This window comes from Cololabis saira, chromosome 1, assembly GCF_033807715.1.
Source record: "Cololabis saira isolate AMF1-May2022 chromosome 1, fColSai1.1, whole genome shotgun sequence".
Taxonomy (NCBI): Eukaryota; Metazoa; Chordata; class Actinopteri; order Beloniformes; family Belonidae; genus Cololabis; species Cololabis saira.
In genome coordinates, this window is record NC_084587.1 from 41,165,878 (window position 1) to 41,182,010 (window position 16,133).

Consider the following 16,133-nt stretch of genomic DNA (forward strand, 5'->3'; position numbering starts at 1 on the left):
ATTACTCCTATGTGGGATCAATAAAGTTCTTATTTTTGCCATCTCAGAAAATTAAGATTAAGAGGCTGAATTTCTAATTTATTTAGCAAAAACAATCAAAAGCTTGTTTTTAAGACATTCAAGGCCTGTTTAAAATAGGTATTAGATGCCATAATAGGTCCCCTTTAAAGGGCATCTAGTGTGTGGCTGTCCTAAGATTACGGAAGTCCGTGAATGCATCACCAGTAGAGTCACATGGTTTTCTTGTACCGTGTTTCCATGGCTCCCTGCAGTACCGCGGTTCTGCCAGCAGGGGGACGCCACTGCCCCGACCATCACTGTTACAGCAGAAGAAGAGGCGGTCAACAAAAACAGACGGGTGTTGATCAGAGCCGGCTCTCTGAGCCGAACCCCACCGGTATGCTGTGACATGGAGGCGGATGAGTCCCGGGGGAAGTAGCGAGCAGAGGGGCGGCTGCAGCTCCGCAGCCCCGCCGGACAGGGCCGTTACCAGGCGGCTGGGGGCGCTGCTGGCCGGGCTGCTGGCCGTGCTCGCCAGCCCGCTGCTGTGGCTGCTCCGCCGGCTGTGGAGCCGCGGCGGGGACCCGGTCCCCGAGCACCGGCAGCAGCAGGGCGGCCGGGTCCAGCTCCACCACAGACGGGCCTTCGAGTTCATGTCGGCGGCGCTGAGGATCGACGAGGACGAGAAAGGTTCGTGTCGGAGATGCGGATCAATCACGATGATCGATAATCATCACAGTGCTGGTTTCTAACGTCCGCCTGCGGGGTGTCGGGGATGGGCGGGGCTTCTGCCGCCAACAACCAATCAGGTTCATTCCTGGTTGCTAGGCAACCGGGCCGCTTTGAAACATGCCGCGATGTTCTGTCAATCAATCAATCAATCAGACCCAGATCTCCGTCTGATTGGTACCGGTGTCGTGCCAAAAAGTGATTGACTGCCAGAATCTGATTTCTCCCCTGAAAATGGGTCTTTTTACCTGCTAAAATTGATTGAAAGCCAAATACAGTTAATGAAAGGTTGTTTCTACCTAAATATGATTTGATCTCATTCTTGAGCTTCATAATATAAACACTGTCTAGAGCTCACAGGATTGCTTTTAACTCTTTTAAAGGACCGTTACAACACAAAATATGCATTTTCACCTGCCAAAAATTGATTGAAGGCCAAATACAGTTAATGAAAAGTTGTTTCTGCCTAAATATGACTTGATCTCATTCTTTTGACTGATCGCCTGCGTTTTTGATCAAATAAAAGTTTCCCTGTTTGAGTAATTTTACTCACTTTGGCAGCGTACTCCTCAACAAACGTCAGGTTAGGACCTGGTTAAACCAGTGCAGTGGCAGAATAAGGAAAAGTTAGAGTTAGACAAGAGTTATAGTTTAGATCAGTGTTTCCCAACCCTGGTCCTCAGGGCACACTGCCCTGCATGTATTAGATGTCTCCTTGGATCAACACACATGATTCAAATTAACAGTCATCACGAGCTTGTCATCAAGGTCTGGACAGCTCTGTTTTTGACACAGCTACTTGAATCAGGGTGTGCTGAAAGCAGGGTAACATCTAAGACATGCAGGACAGTGTTGTGAAACACTGGTTTAGATAAATACGCTTTAAATAAGAGGTTTAACTTGATTGAAAGGAATTTAGGATTTCAGCGTTTGTTCCAGATCTGTGGAGCATAAAAGCTGAATGCTGCTTCTTCATGTTTGGTTCTGGTTCTGGGGACACAGACCTGAACCAGAACCCCTGAGAGCTCTGGGATGTTTTCAATGGCAACAACAAGTGTCTGATGTATTTTGGTCCTAAACCATTTAGTGATACATTAACAGAAGTATTTTAAAGTCTATTCTCTGAGGTACATGGAGCCAGTGTAAAGATCTCAGAACCGGACAGCGCTAAATAAAACTTCAGACACCCTCAGATGCTCACAATGATGTGGAGTCCTGTTTTTATGTGCAGTGATGTTTCATGTTTCATCGTATGACTGCAGCTGATGTCTAGCTGCATGTCTGCAGTTAGCAGGAATAACTTCAAGCTTGATGATAGAAACTAAAACTGTTCATGAAACCTGCTTTTGGTTTTGAGATGGGAAGCTTCTAGCCTGGAATACTTGGATACTCGTGGGTTTTTTCTGTCTGGAGGAAAATAAAAGTAAACTGAAGGAGCATTATCTCGTCTTCTTGAATCTACCTCCATCCTTTCTTCCAATGTGAGGTTGTAAATGGCTGCGTATGGATGTGTTTCCAGGTGACAAGCTGCAGGCGGTCAGCTGGTACCAGCGGGGGATTGCAGAGTTGGAGAAAGGTGTGGCCATCCACATCTCAGGAAGTGGTGAGTCCTCAGTTTCCTGACTAAAGACGCGCGGACACCTCGCATACATAAAACTAGAAACACTATCCTCTCACATCACGATGTCTGATTTTTCGGTTTCCTTGTGTTTACACACCTGAACCAGCAGACCTGAGACCAGGACTAATGGAACTGAAACCAGGACTATCAGACCTGAAACCAGGACTAGTGGACCTGAAACTATGACTAGTAAAACTGGAACCAGGACTAGTAGAGCTCAATTGGTACCAGGTCCCAACAGACTTTGACTTTGAGGGGTTCTGATATGATCCCTAGTAGGTCCTGGTTCCTGAAGCGGGTCAGTGCTGGAGAGGATGTGGAGCACAGAGACCAGTTCTCACTGTCGACAACTGGAATCTTCACAAACTGAAGGGGTCTGGTTGACCAGGCTGAGGCTACTTTGTCTGGCAAAGACCACAAAAGTGACCACAAATGGCCCTTTTCCACTAGAACCTACTCAGCTCTACTTAACTCCACTCGGCCCGGTTTCTTTTCCATAACAATCCATCACCTGGAGCAGAAGTAGGAGGTTGGAGTGAAGCTGCTGGGACGTATTTGATTGTGTGATCTAAACGAAGAAGACAACAACACTAAAGATGTAGAACCTGGAGGAGATGATAGATGTGCTGCTGGGTCTGTGGCTTGTGTTCGATATCAAGTTAAAAAATGAGAGTGAGAGAAGCTTCAAGCGGCGACGCTTTTTAATTTTCTTTGTTTGTTTTTAATCTCGGCGCTGCTGAAAAGTCCGTTGGTAGCTGAGCAGCTATGAAGAGACAGAGCTCCTGGTAGATCTGGTCGTTCCTTATCGCCCGTCTACATCCCTTTTTAATTCTCTCCTCAGCCACCAGGTTTATGAACATCTGCACCTCAGAGTTGGATCACCAAACAGACTTTTGCGCTGCCATTGCCTGTCGAATAAAACACAAGCACAACAAGAACAAGAAGCCACTGTCAGAAACGCTCTTTCGCTGATTTCCGCCTCATGACTCAGACGTCTGACTCCAACCCCCCGACCAATCGGTGGCCTGTAGTGTGATGACGTCAGATGCAACCGACTCAGCCAGTTAGAAACTCGGCAGAGTAGTTACAGAAAAAGTATCTCCTCGGCACGTTAGACCCCTAGTGGAAAGGCGCCAAACCGAGTGGAGGCGAGCCGAGCCGGGAAAGTGGAAAAGCGCCATAAGTGGTAAGGTGGCCCTAACCCTGACCACCATATCCAGGACCAACAATGACTACGTTTACATGCAGTCATAATTCGGGTTATTGCTAATATTCCGGTTACTGAAACATTCGGAATATTCCGTTTACATTCATTAGCAAACAGGGTTATCCCTGTATACATGGTAATTAATCATTCTGGATATCCCGATCAAACCAGCATCGCGCGGAGAACATCATGATGCAATTCTCCTCATTCCCGCTTCTTCTTCTTGTATCCAAATTCAAAACAACAACAATAACAGCAGCACGGCGGATAATGAACAGCCCAGTAGAAGTGGTTTTGTTTCTTGGTCCTGTAGTTCGCCTTTTCCAGCGTCTTCCAGCGGAGCTTGATCTGGTCTGGCGTTCGTACAAATCCTGCTTTGTGCAACTTTTCGCTCACCTTTTTGGTGATCGCGGTACTTTCTACCGTCTGCAAATGTCAAAATGTTCATATCTTTCATTATATTTATGAAGTAATTAGTCTCCTCCTGGTCTTGCGTTTCTCCGTGTTTAGAAGAACTTCCTGGACTCAAAAGACCAAGATTCCTTGCACAGAAAACAAATTCCTGTTCCTTTTGATGGGGATATTCCGTTTGGCGTTTACATGACCAAATATTCGGGTTAGAAAAGGAGTAACCCAGGGCAGGGTCATATTTGGGTTTTTAAAAACTGGAATATGAGCAAATTCCGGTTATTCAAAGGGGTTATTGATGTTTACATGGCCTACCAAAACCGGGTTATTGCTAATATTCCGGTTTTAAAAGGGTTATTGATGCATGTAAACGCAGTCACTGCTCATGCACCACAGAGGACAATTAGAATAATTTTACATTCATCAATTAAGAAAGCCCTGGCTTCAGATCTACCATCAGCTGCCTAACACCAGGTTAAAGCACCGGAATCTGAGAGGAACTCACAGCTAACCTATCAGAGACAAAGTCTGGTTCAGTAGGTTCAACATTAGCAGAATTAAAATCATCATTAATTACAACAAATGTAGATGTCCTTATTGATCTTTGACAGTTTGATCAAACACAGACGTTCAGATCTGTTCAGTTTGGATCCAGCCAGTAGCTAGCACTCGTCTGGTATGTGTTAGAGTGGCGGGGCTTCTTTCAGGCGGAGCTATAGGTCTGGATCCAGACCCAAGTGTTCCGTGAAGGAACTGCAAGTGTGGAGTTCTTCGTTAGCTTTGTCCTGGAAGCTGGAATTGGTTGGTGTTGAGGTTGTTTCCGTGTCCTCTCCAGAAGAGATGTGCGAGCGCGACAGACGGCTGCAGAAGAAGATGACAGCTAACCTGATCATGGCCAAAGACCGACTGCAGAGTCTGGGTACGGTACTGATGCTGAGCGTCTGGCCTCAGTGGTAGCCAGGAGAGTCTTTGAGCTGCTTCCTGTCTACGAGTCTAAAGTAGAAGCAGTTCCTGCTCAGGCTGTTAACACTGTGCGTTTTTCTTGATGCAGTAGCAGTGATGTCATTGTCCAGGATTCAGACGGACACAAACCCGGCCTGCCCTGCTCCTAACTCGCGCCCAGGTATGACCGTCTTGGCATGTCCACCACTAGCAGGAAACACCTGTGGATGAAGCCGTTTGGTCCAGAAGGAGTTTCCATAGTTACCACACAGCAGAGGTGTCAAGTAACGAAGTACAAATACTTCGTTACCTTACTTAAGTAGAAATTTTGGTTATCTATACTTCACTGGAGTAATTATTTTTCAGATGACTTTTTACTTTTACTCCTTACATTTTCACGCAATTATCTGTACTTTTTACTCCTTACATTTTAAAAACAGCCTTGTTACTCTATTTCATTTCGGCCTTTAATAAAAACTATCCAGTTAAATTGCTCCATCCGGATAGAGTGAATTTGGTTGTGGTTGTTTCAGATGTTCTTGTCCAGTTTTGTTCTTACATCCGTTCCCTCAGATTCCTGCAACTAAACTTGGATGTTCATTCCAATAAAGGTTAGGATAAATGATAACATGCCTCTGAAGTTTGACTTTTTGCACCATTACAATACTTATAGGCAACTAGTCATCATATCTCCTGCTCTCTGAAACACATGTTAATGCTCAATAGTACACATATATGCTTCTTTAATATATTTGCATTATACTAAGATGCATTCATTTTCAATGGCTTTTGTCCTTAATGGCTTTTTTCCCCCTTACATTACTTTTACTTTTATACTTTTTTATACTTTTATATTTTTTTTGAAACCAGTACTTTTATACTTTTACTTGAGTAAAAAACTTGAGTTGATACTTCAACTTCTACAGGAGTATTTTTAAACTCTAGTATCTATACTTCTACCTGAGTAATGAATGTGAATACTTTTGACACCTCTGCCACACAGCAACATGTCACATCAGGGGTGTTTCTAGACCCCCTGGGGGCCCAAAGGCAAGGGACACCATGGGGCTCCCAGAATCATGATGAATGATGTCCAGGACCACAGATCAGTAACAAAATCGTTTATTAAACAATTAACATAGATAATAAATAACATAACTATCTTAATGCAAACTTTACATACCCACTAACTTAATAGGTGGATATGAATGTGTTTAGAAGAAAGTGGTTGATTTCACTTTACACAGACTTTGATGTGCAGTAAACTTGCTTGGTGGATGACTGGGAATTTGGGATTGTCGTAAGTGGCAGGCTGGCTAGAAGCATTACTTTTTTTTATAATGTAACACGCATAGTTTACACATTCCCACTTAACCCTGTCACTGTTTTCTTTTCATCACCTTTTTTTTTTTTTTTTGTTTTCGTGTGCCCAGAGGGATATGTTTGCTTCATTTTTTCAAATTGCGAATCACTGCTGCACGTTGATGCTGGCTAGTAAGAGTGCCCCATCAATTCAATTCAATTCAATGCAATTCAATTCAATTTTATTTGTATAGCGTCAGAAGTTGTCTCTAGACGCTTTCCAGAGACCCAGAACATGAACATAAACCCCCCGAGCAATTATTACATAAACAATGGCAGGTAAAAACTCCCCTAGTGGGAGAAAAGCCTTAAGCCAAACAGTGGCAAGAAAAACTCCCCTTTAGGAGGGAAGAAACCTGGACCAGCACCTGGATCATAAGGGGGGACCCTCCTGCCAGAGGCCAGGGAGATTCCTGACTGTCATTGCAGTGTTTATGGGGATTTCAAGTTGTGTCGCTGATATGGAGCGGGGCCCCCCCACTATCAACTAGCCAGTGACAACTTGGACAGGGCCCCGTGGGGGGCATTTCTTTTTGTTTTGATATTTTTATTAGGGGGTAAGGCACAGTTGAACAGGAATAAACAAAAAAAAGATATACAGTCTACCTCCTTTTTTTTTTTTTTTTGGATTAAGAACAGAACAAAAAATCCACACAAAACAATGACAAATACACGAAAATTATTATATTCTTATATATAAGTAATATTTAAGTATTAAAGCTAAACAGTATGAATTAAAAAATAGATGAATAAAAAGGGGGAGAAAAAAAAAACCCCAAAGCAAAAAAAAAAACAAAAAGAAAAACCCAAAAACAAAAGAAAAGTAAATAAAAAGATAAATAAAAAGGAGGAAGAAAGAGAGGAATAAGAGAAGAGAGGGACGGGGGGGGGGGGGGTCCGTCAATCAGGAGGCAGGGACTGGAGAGAGTGGAAGAATGTAAGAAAGGGAAGCCACTTATTATAAAATTTGTTGCAACTACCCTTCAGTGAATATTTAATCTTTTCCAGCTTCAGAAAAAACTTGGTGTCGTTGAGCCACTGGGTACTAGAAGGAGCCTTAGTCGACTGAAAGAAGTAAAAGAAGTAAAAGCCAAAATGTCTATTTGATTTGAAGTAAACCGGCCATGGTCCTCTGGGAGCCCGAATATGGCAACATGGGGGGAGACTTTTATATTCACCGAGTATTTTTGACATGATGTCAAAATCGTGGGGGGCATTTCTGATGCATTGTGGTTGCAGCGTCTAAAGTAGTTCCATTATTTTGTTGTTGACGTCAGCCGTCCCTCGGGGCCCCCTTCAGCTCGGGGCCCTAGGCCATTGCCTGGGTTGCCTGCCCCGTTGCGGCGCCTCTGGTCACATTTATACATGTAAACATTTGAATTTTATATTTTAGCAGCACTTTACACAAAGCATGTGGGGCAGCATGCGGCAGACTAGTGGAAGGGGCCCCCCTTATAGGCACAATGACACAATAATAAGAACACTGATCCGGTTCATACTTGTTTCTGTCCATCAACACACCTGATTTATTAACGGGATCATCGTCAGCTGGACAGGGACCTGCAGGACCAGACCTGAGGAGCTCTGCTCTGGGCATCATTGTTGCTTCTCTCAGGGGTCTTCCTGTGTGGTCAACAGGCGGCGCTGCCTCCAGAAGGAAACCTGCTGCTAATGTGGGGCCGTGCACCCGACCCAAGTCCCTCCCAAAGAACCTGGCCTCTTCCTCTGCAGGGGGCCAGCGCTGCTCCAACACCAGCAATGCACCACAGCGCCCCGCCACGCTCAGCAGCGGCACCTCCTGCCAGGTGGGTTCACCCGTTCCCGGCTGCAGGAGTCTTTGCCGTGTGTGTTTGTGGCGTTAACGGTGAGGTCTCTGTGCAGGTCAGGACCAATCGGCGTGGCAACAGAATCAACTCCCCGACGACCACGCCTCTGAAGAGGAACGTCGTCAAAAACCTGAAAAATGTTGAGGATAAGCTGGCTGAGCTCATCCTCAACGAGATCGTGGACAGGTGAAGCTCCGCTCCTGGTTCCCTCTAGTTCTCTGTACTGACTGGTTTCCTGTTCCGACTTGTTCTCCGTGGTTCTCTGCACCGACTGGTTCTTTTGTCTGATTGGTTGTTTCAGCGGCGCTGCTGTGAACTTTGACGATGTTGCCGGTCAGGATTTGGCGAAGCAGGCGCTGCAGGAAATCGTTATTCTTCCAGCTCTGAGGCCCGAGGTCAGTGGAAGAACAGTCACAAGACTATCGGATGTTATTACTTCTAGGTAGGACAGAACTATTTTTATTCTGAAATGACTTTTCAAATAAAAATGATTATTTTATGCTAAAATTATATTTTGTAAATTATTTTATCTATGTAATGAATCAGAAAATTATTAACCCGTTGTTCATTGAAGTAGTTTTGATACTAAATGTCTTCTTTCCAAAATGACTTTTATGCTGAAAAGGCTTTTTCTTTTTTGTTTTCTTATCCATTTTGTTTTTTTTGTATTGAAAATTTACAACCTATGTTAAGAGAGGGGAAAAATAGAGAAAAAAGATGATGTAAGAATATTGTTGGAATTTTTGTGGCCACAATAAAAAAAGAAATATAAAAAAAAAAGAAAAGGCTTTTAAATTTTAAGGGCTTGTAGTAGGGATTTTAGACGCTCAGAAGTATTTTATAGTATTTGAAAGGTTCTCCATACCAGAATGGCTTTTATACTGAAAAAGTGTTTTTATTCTCAAAGGACTTGTACATTGGAATCACTTTCATTTTAATTAAATAGAGGCTTTTACACTGAAAAAAAGGATTGGCAGAAATGTATTCCAGCTGTGGGCGCGTTTGGTCCGTTTACACGTTTTTCCTCTCCTTCAGCTCTTCACTGGACTGCGCGCCCCTGCCCGAGGACTTCTTCTTTTCGGTCCCCCCGGCAACGGCAAGACGATGCTGGTGAGAGACGATGGGGTGTTCAGAGAGAGCGGCTGCGATGCTGCTGCCGTGTTTGTGTGGCTCCGCCGCCGGTTTGACCGCGAGAGCCGGACGCCTCAGTAACGTTTACCTTACAAATGCAGACAGACGGTGTTTTTCTGAGATGTTGTAAGAGTTCTTTTCAGAGGGGATCTAGCAGCACAGGTGTCCCTGTGAAGACGCTCAGCGTTCAGGAAATGTTCTTGAAGCTTTTTGACGGTGTGTGAATGCTGTCGTGTCCAGGCCAAAGCCGTGGCGGCCGAGTCCAACTCCACTTTCTTCAACATCAGCGCCGCCAGCTTGACCTCCAAATATGTGAGTTCTGAGCAGCTCTTTGACTGGATCACACGGGTCGGCCTGCAGCTCCGCACCTCTCATTAAAGTTCCCAGAATGCTCTGACTTCCGGTTTGCTGGTGTGCAGGTCGGCGAAGGGGAGAAGCTGGTCCGAGCTCTGTTCTCCGTGGCCAGAGAGCTGCAGCCCTCCATCATCTTCATCGGTAACGTTTGTTTCTCTCGCCAAAGATCCTCTATACAGAAGATAGCGCATTACCGTTACTGCCAATGGTATGAAATGGTATACACTTCCTGTCTCCTAAGTGGGCGTGGTCGCCCCTCTCCCCACATCGTTTTTGGAACATACAACACTAGATACAGTACAACTTTAATATTTGTGCCTTATTTTGCCGCTGTTTTTTTTTTTATCTGCTACCTTTTATCTGCCGCCTCTCTGCTTTATCTGATATCAACCCAGTACAAGATCATTGGATCAGTCTAATATTCTTTTTTCCCTTCCAAAAAGACTTCAATAATAACAATAACAGTATTATTAAGCAAAGAAGCAAGTTTTATTTTAGTTTTAAATTTCATTTTATCCGATGGGAAAACGACTTTGGCAGTTCTGCAGTGACCGACGACTCTGAGCAGAGCTATGTATTATTATTATATTATATTATATTATTAGCTATGAGAGCCAAATCTCACGAGAGTGTGTTGCTCAGACAGAGACAGGTCTCAAACAAAGTTAATTTTCTCCTAATCTGTCGGTCTGAAAATTTCCATTTTGGTGTCAGAATTTTCAGAAGGTTTGTGGCTTTTGAAAAATGGCTCCCATATTTACTTAGGTTACTATGGGGCGAAGGAATTGGTAATAATCTGTGCTCACGTTCACTTTTCCCATAGGACTCAATAGATTCAGGACCTGCTGTTAGTCTCCTAAAGGGAGTGGGGAAACCCACGTGACACAGATACAGGAAACCCAACCATAGTGGGGGGTCTCGTTTATTGAGCGTCTCTGCTCTCGCTCTGGCTGGGGGGCGGGGCTCTCGGGGGCGGGGCTCTCGGGGGCTGGGCTCTGGGGGGCGGAGCTCTGGGGGGCGGGGCTCTGGGGGGCGGGGCTCTCCGCTCGTAATGACGGCCAATGCTCTTGTGTGCAGACGAGGTGGACAGTCTGCTGTGTGAACGCCGGGAGGGCGAGCACGACGCCAGCCGGCGCCTGAAGACTCAGTTCCTCATGGAGTTTGACGGGGTAAAGCTCTGACGGCGCTCAGACGTAAAGCCCGGGATCTGACGGCTTAACTCTGAACACTCTGAACTCTCGTTTCAGGTGCAGGCCGCAGGAGACGAGTGGGTTCTGGTGATGGGCGCCACCAACAGGCCCCAGGAGCTGGACGAGGCCGTCCTCAGGTCAGGAGCTCTGGTGTCCCTTGCGACCCTTCATGTGGACACGAACAAGCGAGTCTTGTCTGGGGGGGAGGGGGTTCTTTACATGAACGTAGTTTCGGGTTTTGGTCGTAGACGGCAGAGAGAACGAGACAAACGTCCCCTGATGTCACCCAGGGGTCTCTGAGCTTCTGTAGACGTTGATAGCAACTGACCACAGCTCATTTACAACTGGAACCATGTGGACCAGACCTGGAACCAGCTGGAAAACGCTCGTCTAAGTTCAGTTACCAGAACGTAGTTATGGTAGAGTGGTCGGCTTGGCTGATGCTAACCCAGGATGCAAACTGATGTCACCTCCCATTCATCCAATCATCTCCGTCCAAGGATCCTCGAGCAGAAGCTTCCTCTGAAACCACAACTGGGACTAGAGCAGGGGTCTGCAACCCAAAATGTAGAAAGAGCCATATTGGACCAAAAACACAAAAAACAAATATGTCTGGAGCCGCAAAAAATGAAAAGTCTTGTATCAGCCTTAGAATGAAGGCAACACATGCTGCATGTTTCTATATTAGCTATAACTGGGGGAAGATATTTTTTTTCATTATGTACTTCGAGAAAAAAGTCGAAATGTCGAGTAAAAAGTCGAAATGTCGAGATTAATGTTGAAGTACAATCTCGAGAAAAAAGTCGAAATGTCGAGAAAAAAAGTTGAAATGTCGAGAAAAGTCAAATTTCGAGAAAAAAGTCGAAATGTCGAGATTAATGTTGAAGTACAATCTCGAGAAAAAAGTCGAAATGTTGAGAAAAAAGTCAAAATGTTGAGAAAAAAGTCAAAATGTTGAGAAAAAAGTCAAAATGTTGAGAAAAAAGTCGAAATGTCGAGATTAAAAAGGAAAGGAAAAAAGGAAGAAAAAAAGAAAAAAAGGAAAAAAGAAAAGGAAAAAAAGAAGGAAAAAAAGGAAACAAAAAGAAAAAAAGGAAAAAAGAAACAGAAAAAAAGGAAAAAATAAACAGAAAAAAAAAAAGGTCAAACATTTTTTAAAAAGCTCCAGGAGCCACTAGGGCGGCGCTAAAGAGCTCTAGAGCCGCGGGTTGCAGACCCTGGTGGTCAGTAGAGCACCTCCAGGTCTGGATCCAAAACTTAGTGGTTAGAAGAGGGACAGTATTTTTGGATCTGGACCCAGTGGTCAGTAGAGGAACTGCAGCTCTGGCTTCGTTTGAAAGTTGGTGTTTCTTCATGCTTCTCTGTGTCAACGTTGGACTTCCCCTCCTGCTGGTCCGGAGGAAGACCTCTCAGAGGACTCCTCTGTCCCGTCGCTCGTCTCTTCTGACTCTTCTTACTCTGGTCTTCATCTGCAGGCGCTTTGCTAAACGTGTGTACGTGGCCCTTCCAGGCGAGGAGGTGGGTTTTTCTCAGTCCGGCATGTGCAACAAGCAGACCTGGGTGTTGGTCTGACGTGAGATTGTCGTTTCCAGACTCGACTACAGCTGCTCAAAAACCTCCTGGAGAAACACGGAGAGCCGCTGACACTCCGAGAGCTGCGGCAGCTATCCAGGTGAGCTCCAGCACGCGTCCACACACCCACCTACCGCTTCTGAACCACCCTGACCACAGGACTCTGCCTGCTTCAGGATGACGGAGGGCTACTCCGGCAGCGACCTCACCTCCCTGGCTAAAGACGCCTCGCTGGGACCAATCAGAGGTGGGCCTCGTTCCCCAGTCGTGTCCCACCGTGACGGTGGGACACGACTGGTTTATTGTTTTATCAGACATATCTTTTTCACCTGAACCTTTAAAGTGATTCACAACCGAATCTTTCAATGGAATAATTGATCGAGGGGAATAATTGATTGAGGGGAATTATTGATTGGTGCTCCCTTCTCCACTAGAAACATGCTCTGTGATGACCAAATGAACAACCTCCTTTTTAGGGTTGGGGGGCGGAGCTTATGTGACACTCACAGTCACAGACAAGTTCATGGTCACTTTAAGTCAGAATCCGTTTGCTGAAACGTAATTTCACATTACAAGGACCTTTCTTTTACTTCATTCATGCAGGTTTTGGTTCATGAATGAAGCGGGGGTGGAGCATCTGCAGCAATGTGCTCTGTCATTCATTTACAAGCAATTGTGTTTTTTTTTCTTTTTTTTGGCAGAACTTCAACCGGAACAGGTTCGGAATGTGGAGGCTAGCCAGGTGAGTAGAGTCCCCTCTGAAGCTGTGGTAGTCCACTGCTGTGTCCCTGGTAGTCCACTGTTGTGTCTCTGGTAGTCCACTGTTGTGTCTCTGGTAGTCCACTGTTGTGTCTCTGGTAGTCCACTGTTGTGTCTCTGGTAGTCCACTGCTGTGTCCCTGGTAGTCCACTGATGTGTCTCTGGTAGTCCACTGATGTGTCTCTGGTAGTCCACTGCTGTGTCTCTGGTAGTCCACTGTTGTGTCTCTGGTAGTCCACTGCTGTGTCTCTGGTAGTCCACTGTTGTGTCTCTGGTAGTCCACTGTTGTGTCTCTGGTAGTCCACTGCTGTGTCTCTGGTAGTCCACTGATGTGTCTCTGGTAGTCCACTGATGTGTCTCTGGTAGTCCACTGCTGTGTCTCTGGTAGTCCACTGTTGTGTCTCTGGTAGTCCACTGTTGTGTCTCTGGTAGTCCACTGCTGTGTCCCTGGTAGTCCACTGTTGTGTCTCTGGTAGTCCACTGCTGTGTCTCTGGTAGTCCACTGATGTGTCTCTGGTAGTCCACTGCTGTGTCTCTGGTAGTCCACTGATGTGTCTCTGGTAGTCCACTGCTGTGTCTCTGGTAGTCCACTGATGTGTCTCTGGTAGTCCACTGTTGTGTCTCTGGTAGTCCACTGCTGTGTCTCTGGTAGTCCACTGATGTGTCTCTGGTAGTCCACTGATGTGTCTCTGGTAGTCCACTGCTGTGTCTCTGGTAGTCCACTGTTGTGTCTCTGGTAGTCCACTGCTGTGTCTCTGGTAGTCCACTGATGTGTCTCTGGTAGTCCACTGCTGTGTCTCTGGTAGTCCACTGTTGTGTCTCTGGTAGTCCACTGTTGTGTCTCTGGTAGTCCACTGTTGTGTCTCTGGTAGTCCACTGATGTGTCTCTGGTAGTCCACTGCTGTGTCTCTGGTAGTCCACTGATGTGTCTCTGGTAGTCCACTGTTGTGTCTCTGGTAGTCCACTGCTGTGTCTCTGGTAGTCCACTGCTGTGTCTCTGGTAGTCCACTGTTGTGTCTCTGGTAGTCCACTGCTGTGTCTCTGGTAGTCCACTGCTGTGTCTCTGGTAGTCCACTGCTGTGTCTCTGGTAGTCCACTGATGTGTCTCTGGTAGTCCACTGATGTGTCTCTGGTAGTCCACTGCTGTGTTAGTTAATAGTTTTTCCTCAACAAAATTAATCGCACCGCAGAGAGCTGGCCAGCAACTGCGTTTAGCTGGAGAAGTGGGGAATAAAACCCGTTTGAATGATCCGACCCCGGTCTGTGAGTGTTTGTTTGTGGTTTAATAAACCCGTGTTTTGATCCGACGCCCGTCTGCGTGCGTGTTTGTTTGTTTACTGAGGAACGTTATGTTTGGTCGGACTCGTTACAGCCGCGATCCAACTGAGCCGACGACTCTTTCACTCTTTTACTCTGTTATCTCAGATAATTGGCCTCTGTGGTTCTGCCTCCGAGCAGGAAAGCGGTGAAAAGTTAAAACCATTAGGATCTTTTCCCCACGTCTGTTGTGTGGAGCTGCTGCAGCCACAACGCAGCAACGGGTTACCAGCTTCTCCTGAGCTCTGCGCTCCAAGCCCCGCCCATTTTCGTCTCGACTACGAATCGGGAAGGAGGGGGAAGTGACGTATGTGCCGTAAAGCAGTCAAAGTCGTAAAGATTTGTAGTTTTTTAGTGTGGCAGGGTTCCTACCATGCTCCTCAAAGTTCCATAGTGCCAGTGAAGGTGATACCGACCCCTCAGACCATGACAGAGGTTCATTAAACCTGTTGGAAGTTGATGTTCCATCACAATGACTCTGGAAATATGATATTAAGGTGGAAAAGTTTCATAGTGCCGCTTTAAGGGTTTTGTATTTCCGGTCTAGCATGAGGCCGTCTCTCCTCATCGGTCCATGGTTTTCCTGCATTTCCTGTAGCCAGCCCGGTTTTCTGGACTCCTCCATACCCTGACCCCTTCACAAGGCTCTGGTTTTCTCTGACCAAATAAGGCACGGGTTGTCCTGGTCCCGAGGTGGTACTTGAATCAGGTTCTGAGTTGCTCAAACCCCCACAGGAAAGAAACATATTTCAATCTTCAACAAGTCTGTAAAAGTTTCATCATCTCTTTTTCTGTCTTCCTCCGAGGTCCGAGACATCATCTTCCAGGACTTCGTGGAGTCTCTGAAGAAGATCAAGACGAGCGTTGGTCCACACACTCTGGAGCTTTATGTCCGCTGGAACAGAGACTTTGGAGACACGACGGCTGTTTGAACCGGACGCTTTCTCTCAGAACTGTTCTGAACTGTACTTTTTTGCACGAATGTTTCTTATCCCGGCTCTTCATTCAGCGGAGTGTTTGTTTTTAACTGATCTAAAGATTGTAGCAATAAACTGTGATGAGAAGCTTCTGTTGTCATCAGTCTCAAGCCACTCCCACTTGCGGCCGTGGCATCACACATGCTGAATGATCAGCAGGCATTGTTTATATCTGTACATCCATCTGGGGTCCGTTTCACAAAGCAGGTTCAACAAACTCTGAGTCTAATCCTGAACTCTTAGTTGATCTACTCTGAGATCGGAAACTCTGAGTTTTCGGTTCCAGAACAGCGGATTTGAGGTAATTTACTCAACTCTAAGTAGTTTCACCTGGAGTTAAGCTCTTGCGTGAGGGAAATAAAAAGCCATCATCAGTAGAGCGCTGATACAAGGATTCACCATGGCAACCGGCGACAACAAAAGAGCGACATACTTTTTCTTTTTTTTATTTCAAACTTTATTTAACATTTCAATTTACAAAATCCCTTTGAGGAAACATTGCATCTGAAGATCCACATACTTCACGCCGTGTCCTTTTTCACCCGAATGGAATTAGAGATTTTAATGAGCGCATACGGCGAATTTGAACATGTTTTTCGAAAAAAGAGTAACACCGCAGCACAGAATATAATATAAAATTAATTTAACAGATCTCCACATCATTCACCTGCAATCCTGTGGAACTCCTTGATGGCTTGGACAGGTTTATGATAGGCTTGCCACCCGTCCCTTAAAATA

At 45.6% G+C, this 16,133-nt stretch overlaps 1 protein-coding gene across 4 annotated transcripts in view; it reads left to right on the forward strand.

Moving 5' to 3' along the window:
• The first annotated feature begins 303 nt into the window (after positions 1 to 303).
• Positions 304 to 16,133, forward strand: part of spast (spastin) — a 78,877-nt gene continuing 63,047 nt past the window's right edge. Inside the window, exons 1-17 of one of the 4 annotated variants that reach the window (XM_061723573.1) lie at positions 304 to 690; positions 2,249 to 2,332; positions 4,801 to 4,884; positions 5,017 to 5,088; positions 7,908 to 8,074; positions 8,151 to 8,281; positions 8,397 to 8,490; positions 9,131 to 9,205; positions 9,467 to 9,538; positions 9,646 to 9,721; positions 10,658 to 10,749; positions 10,828 to 10,907; positions 12,246 to 12,288; positions 12,363 to 12,442; positions 12,519 to 12,589; positions 13,044 to 13,084; positions 15,225 to 15,500. In XM_061723573.1, coding sequence (XP_061579557.1) covers positions 420 to 690; positions 2,249 to 2,332; positions 4,801 to 4,884; positions 5,017 to 5,088; positions 7,908 to 8,074; positions 8,151 to 8,281; positions 8,397 to 8,490; positions 9,131 to 9,205; positions 9,467 to 9,538; positions 9,646 to 9,721; positions 10,658 to 10,749; positions 10,828 to 10,907; positions 12,246 to 12,288; positions 12,363 to 12,442; positions 12,519 to 12,589; positions 13,044 to 13,084; positions 15,225 to 15,350 — 1,659 coding nt within the window. In that variant the 5' untranslated portion in view covers positions 304 to 419 and the 3' untranslated portion in view covers positions 15,351 to 15,500. Of the gene's footprint in view, positions 691 to 2,248; positions 2,333 to 4,800; positions 4,885 to 5,016; positions 5,089 to 7,907; positions 8,075 to 8,150; positions 8,282 to 8,396; positions 8,491 to 9,130; positions 9,206 to 9,466; positions 9,539 to 9,645; positions 9,722 to 10,657; positions 10,750 to 10,827; positions 10,908 to 12,245; positions 12,289 to 12,362; positions 12,443 to 12,518; positions 12,590 to 13,043; positions 13,085 to 15,224; positions 15,501 to 16,133 lie in introns of those variants that run through there. The other 3 variants (XM_061723583.1, XR_009782794.1, XR_009782795.1) reach the window with 3 other exon arrangements.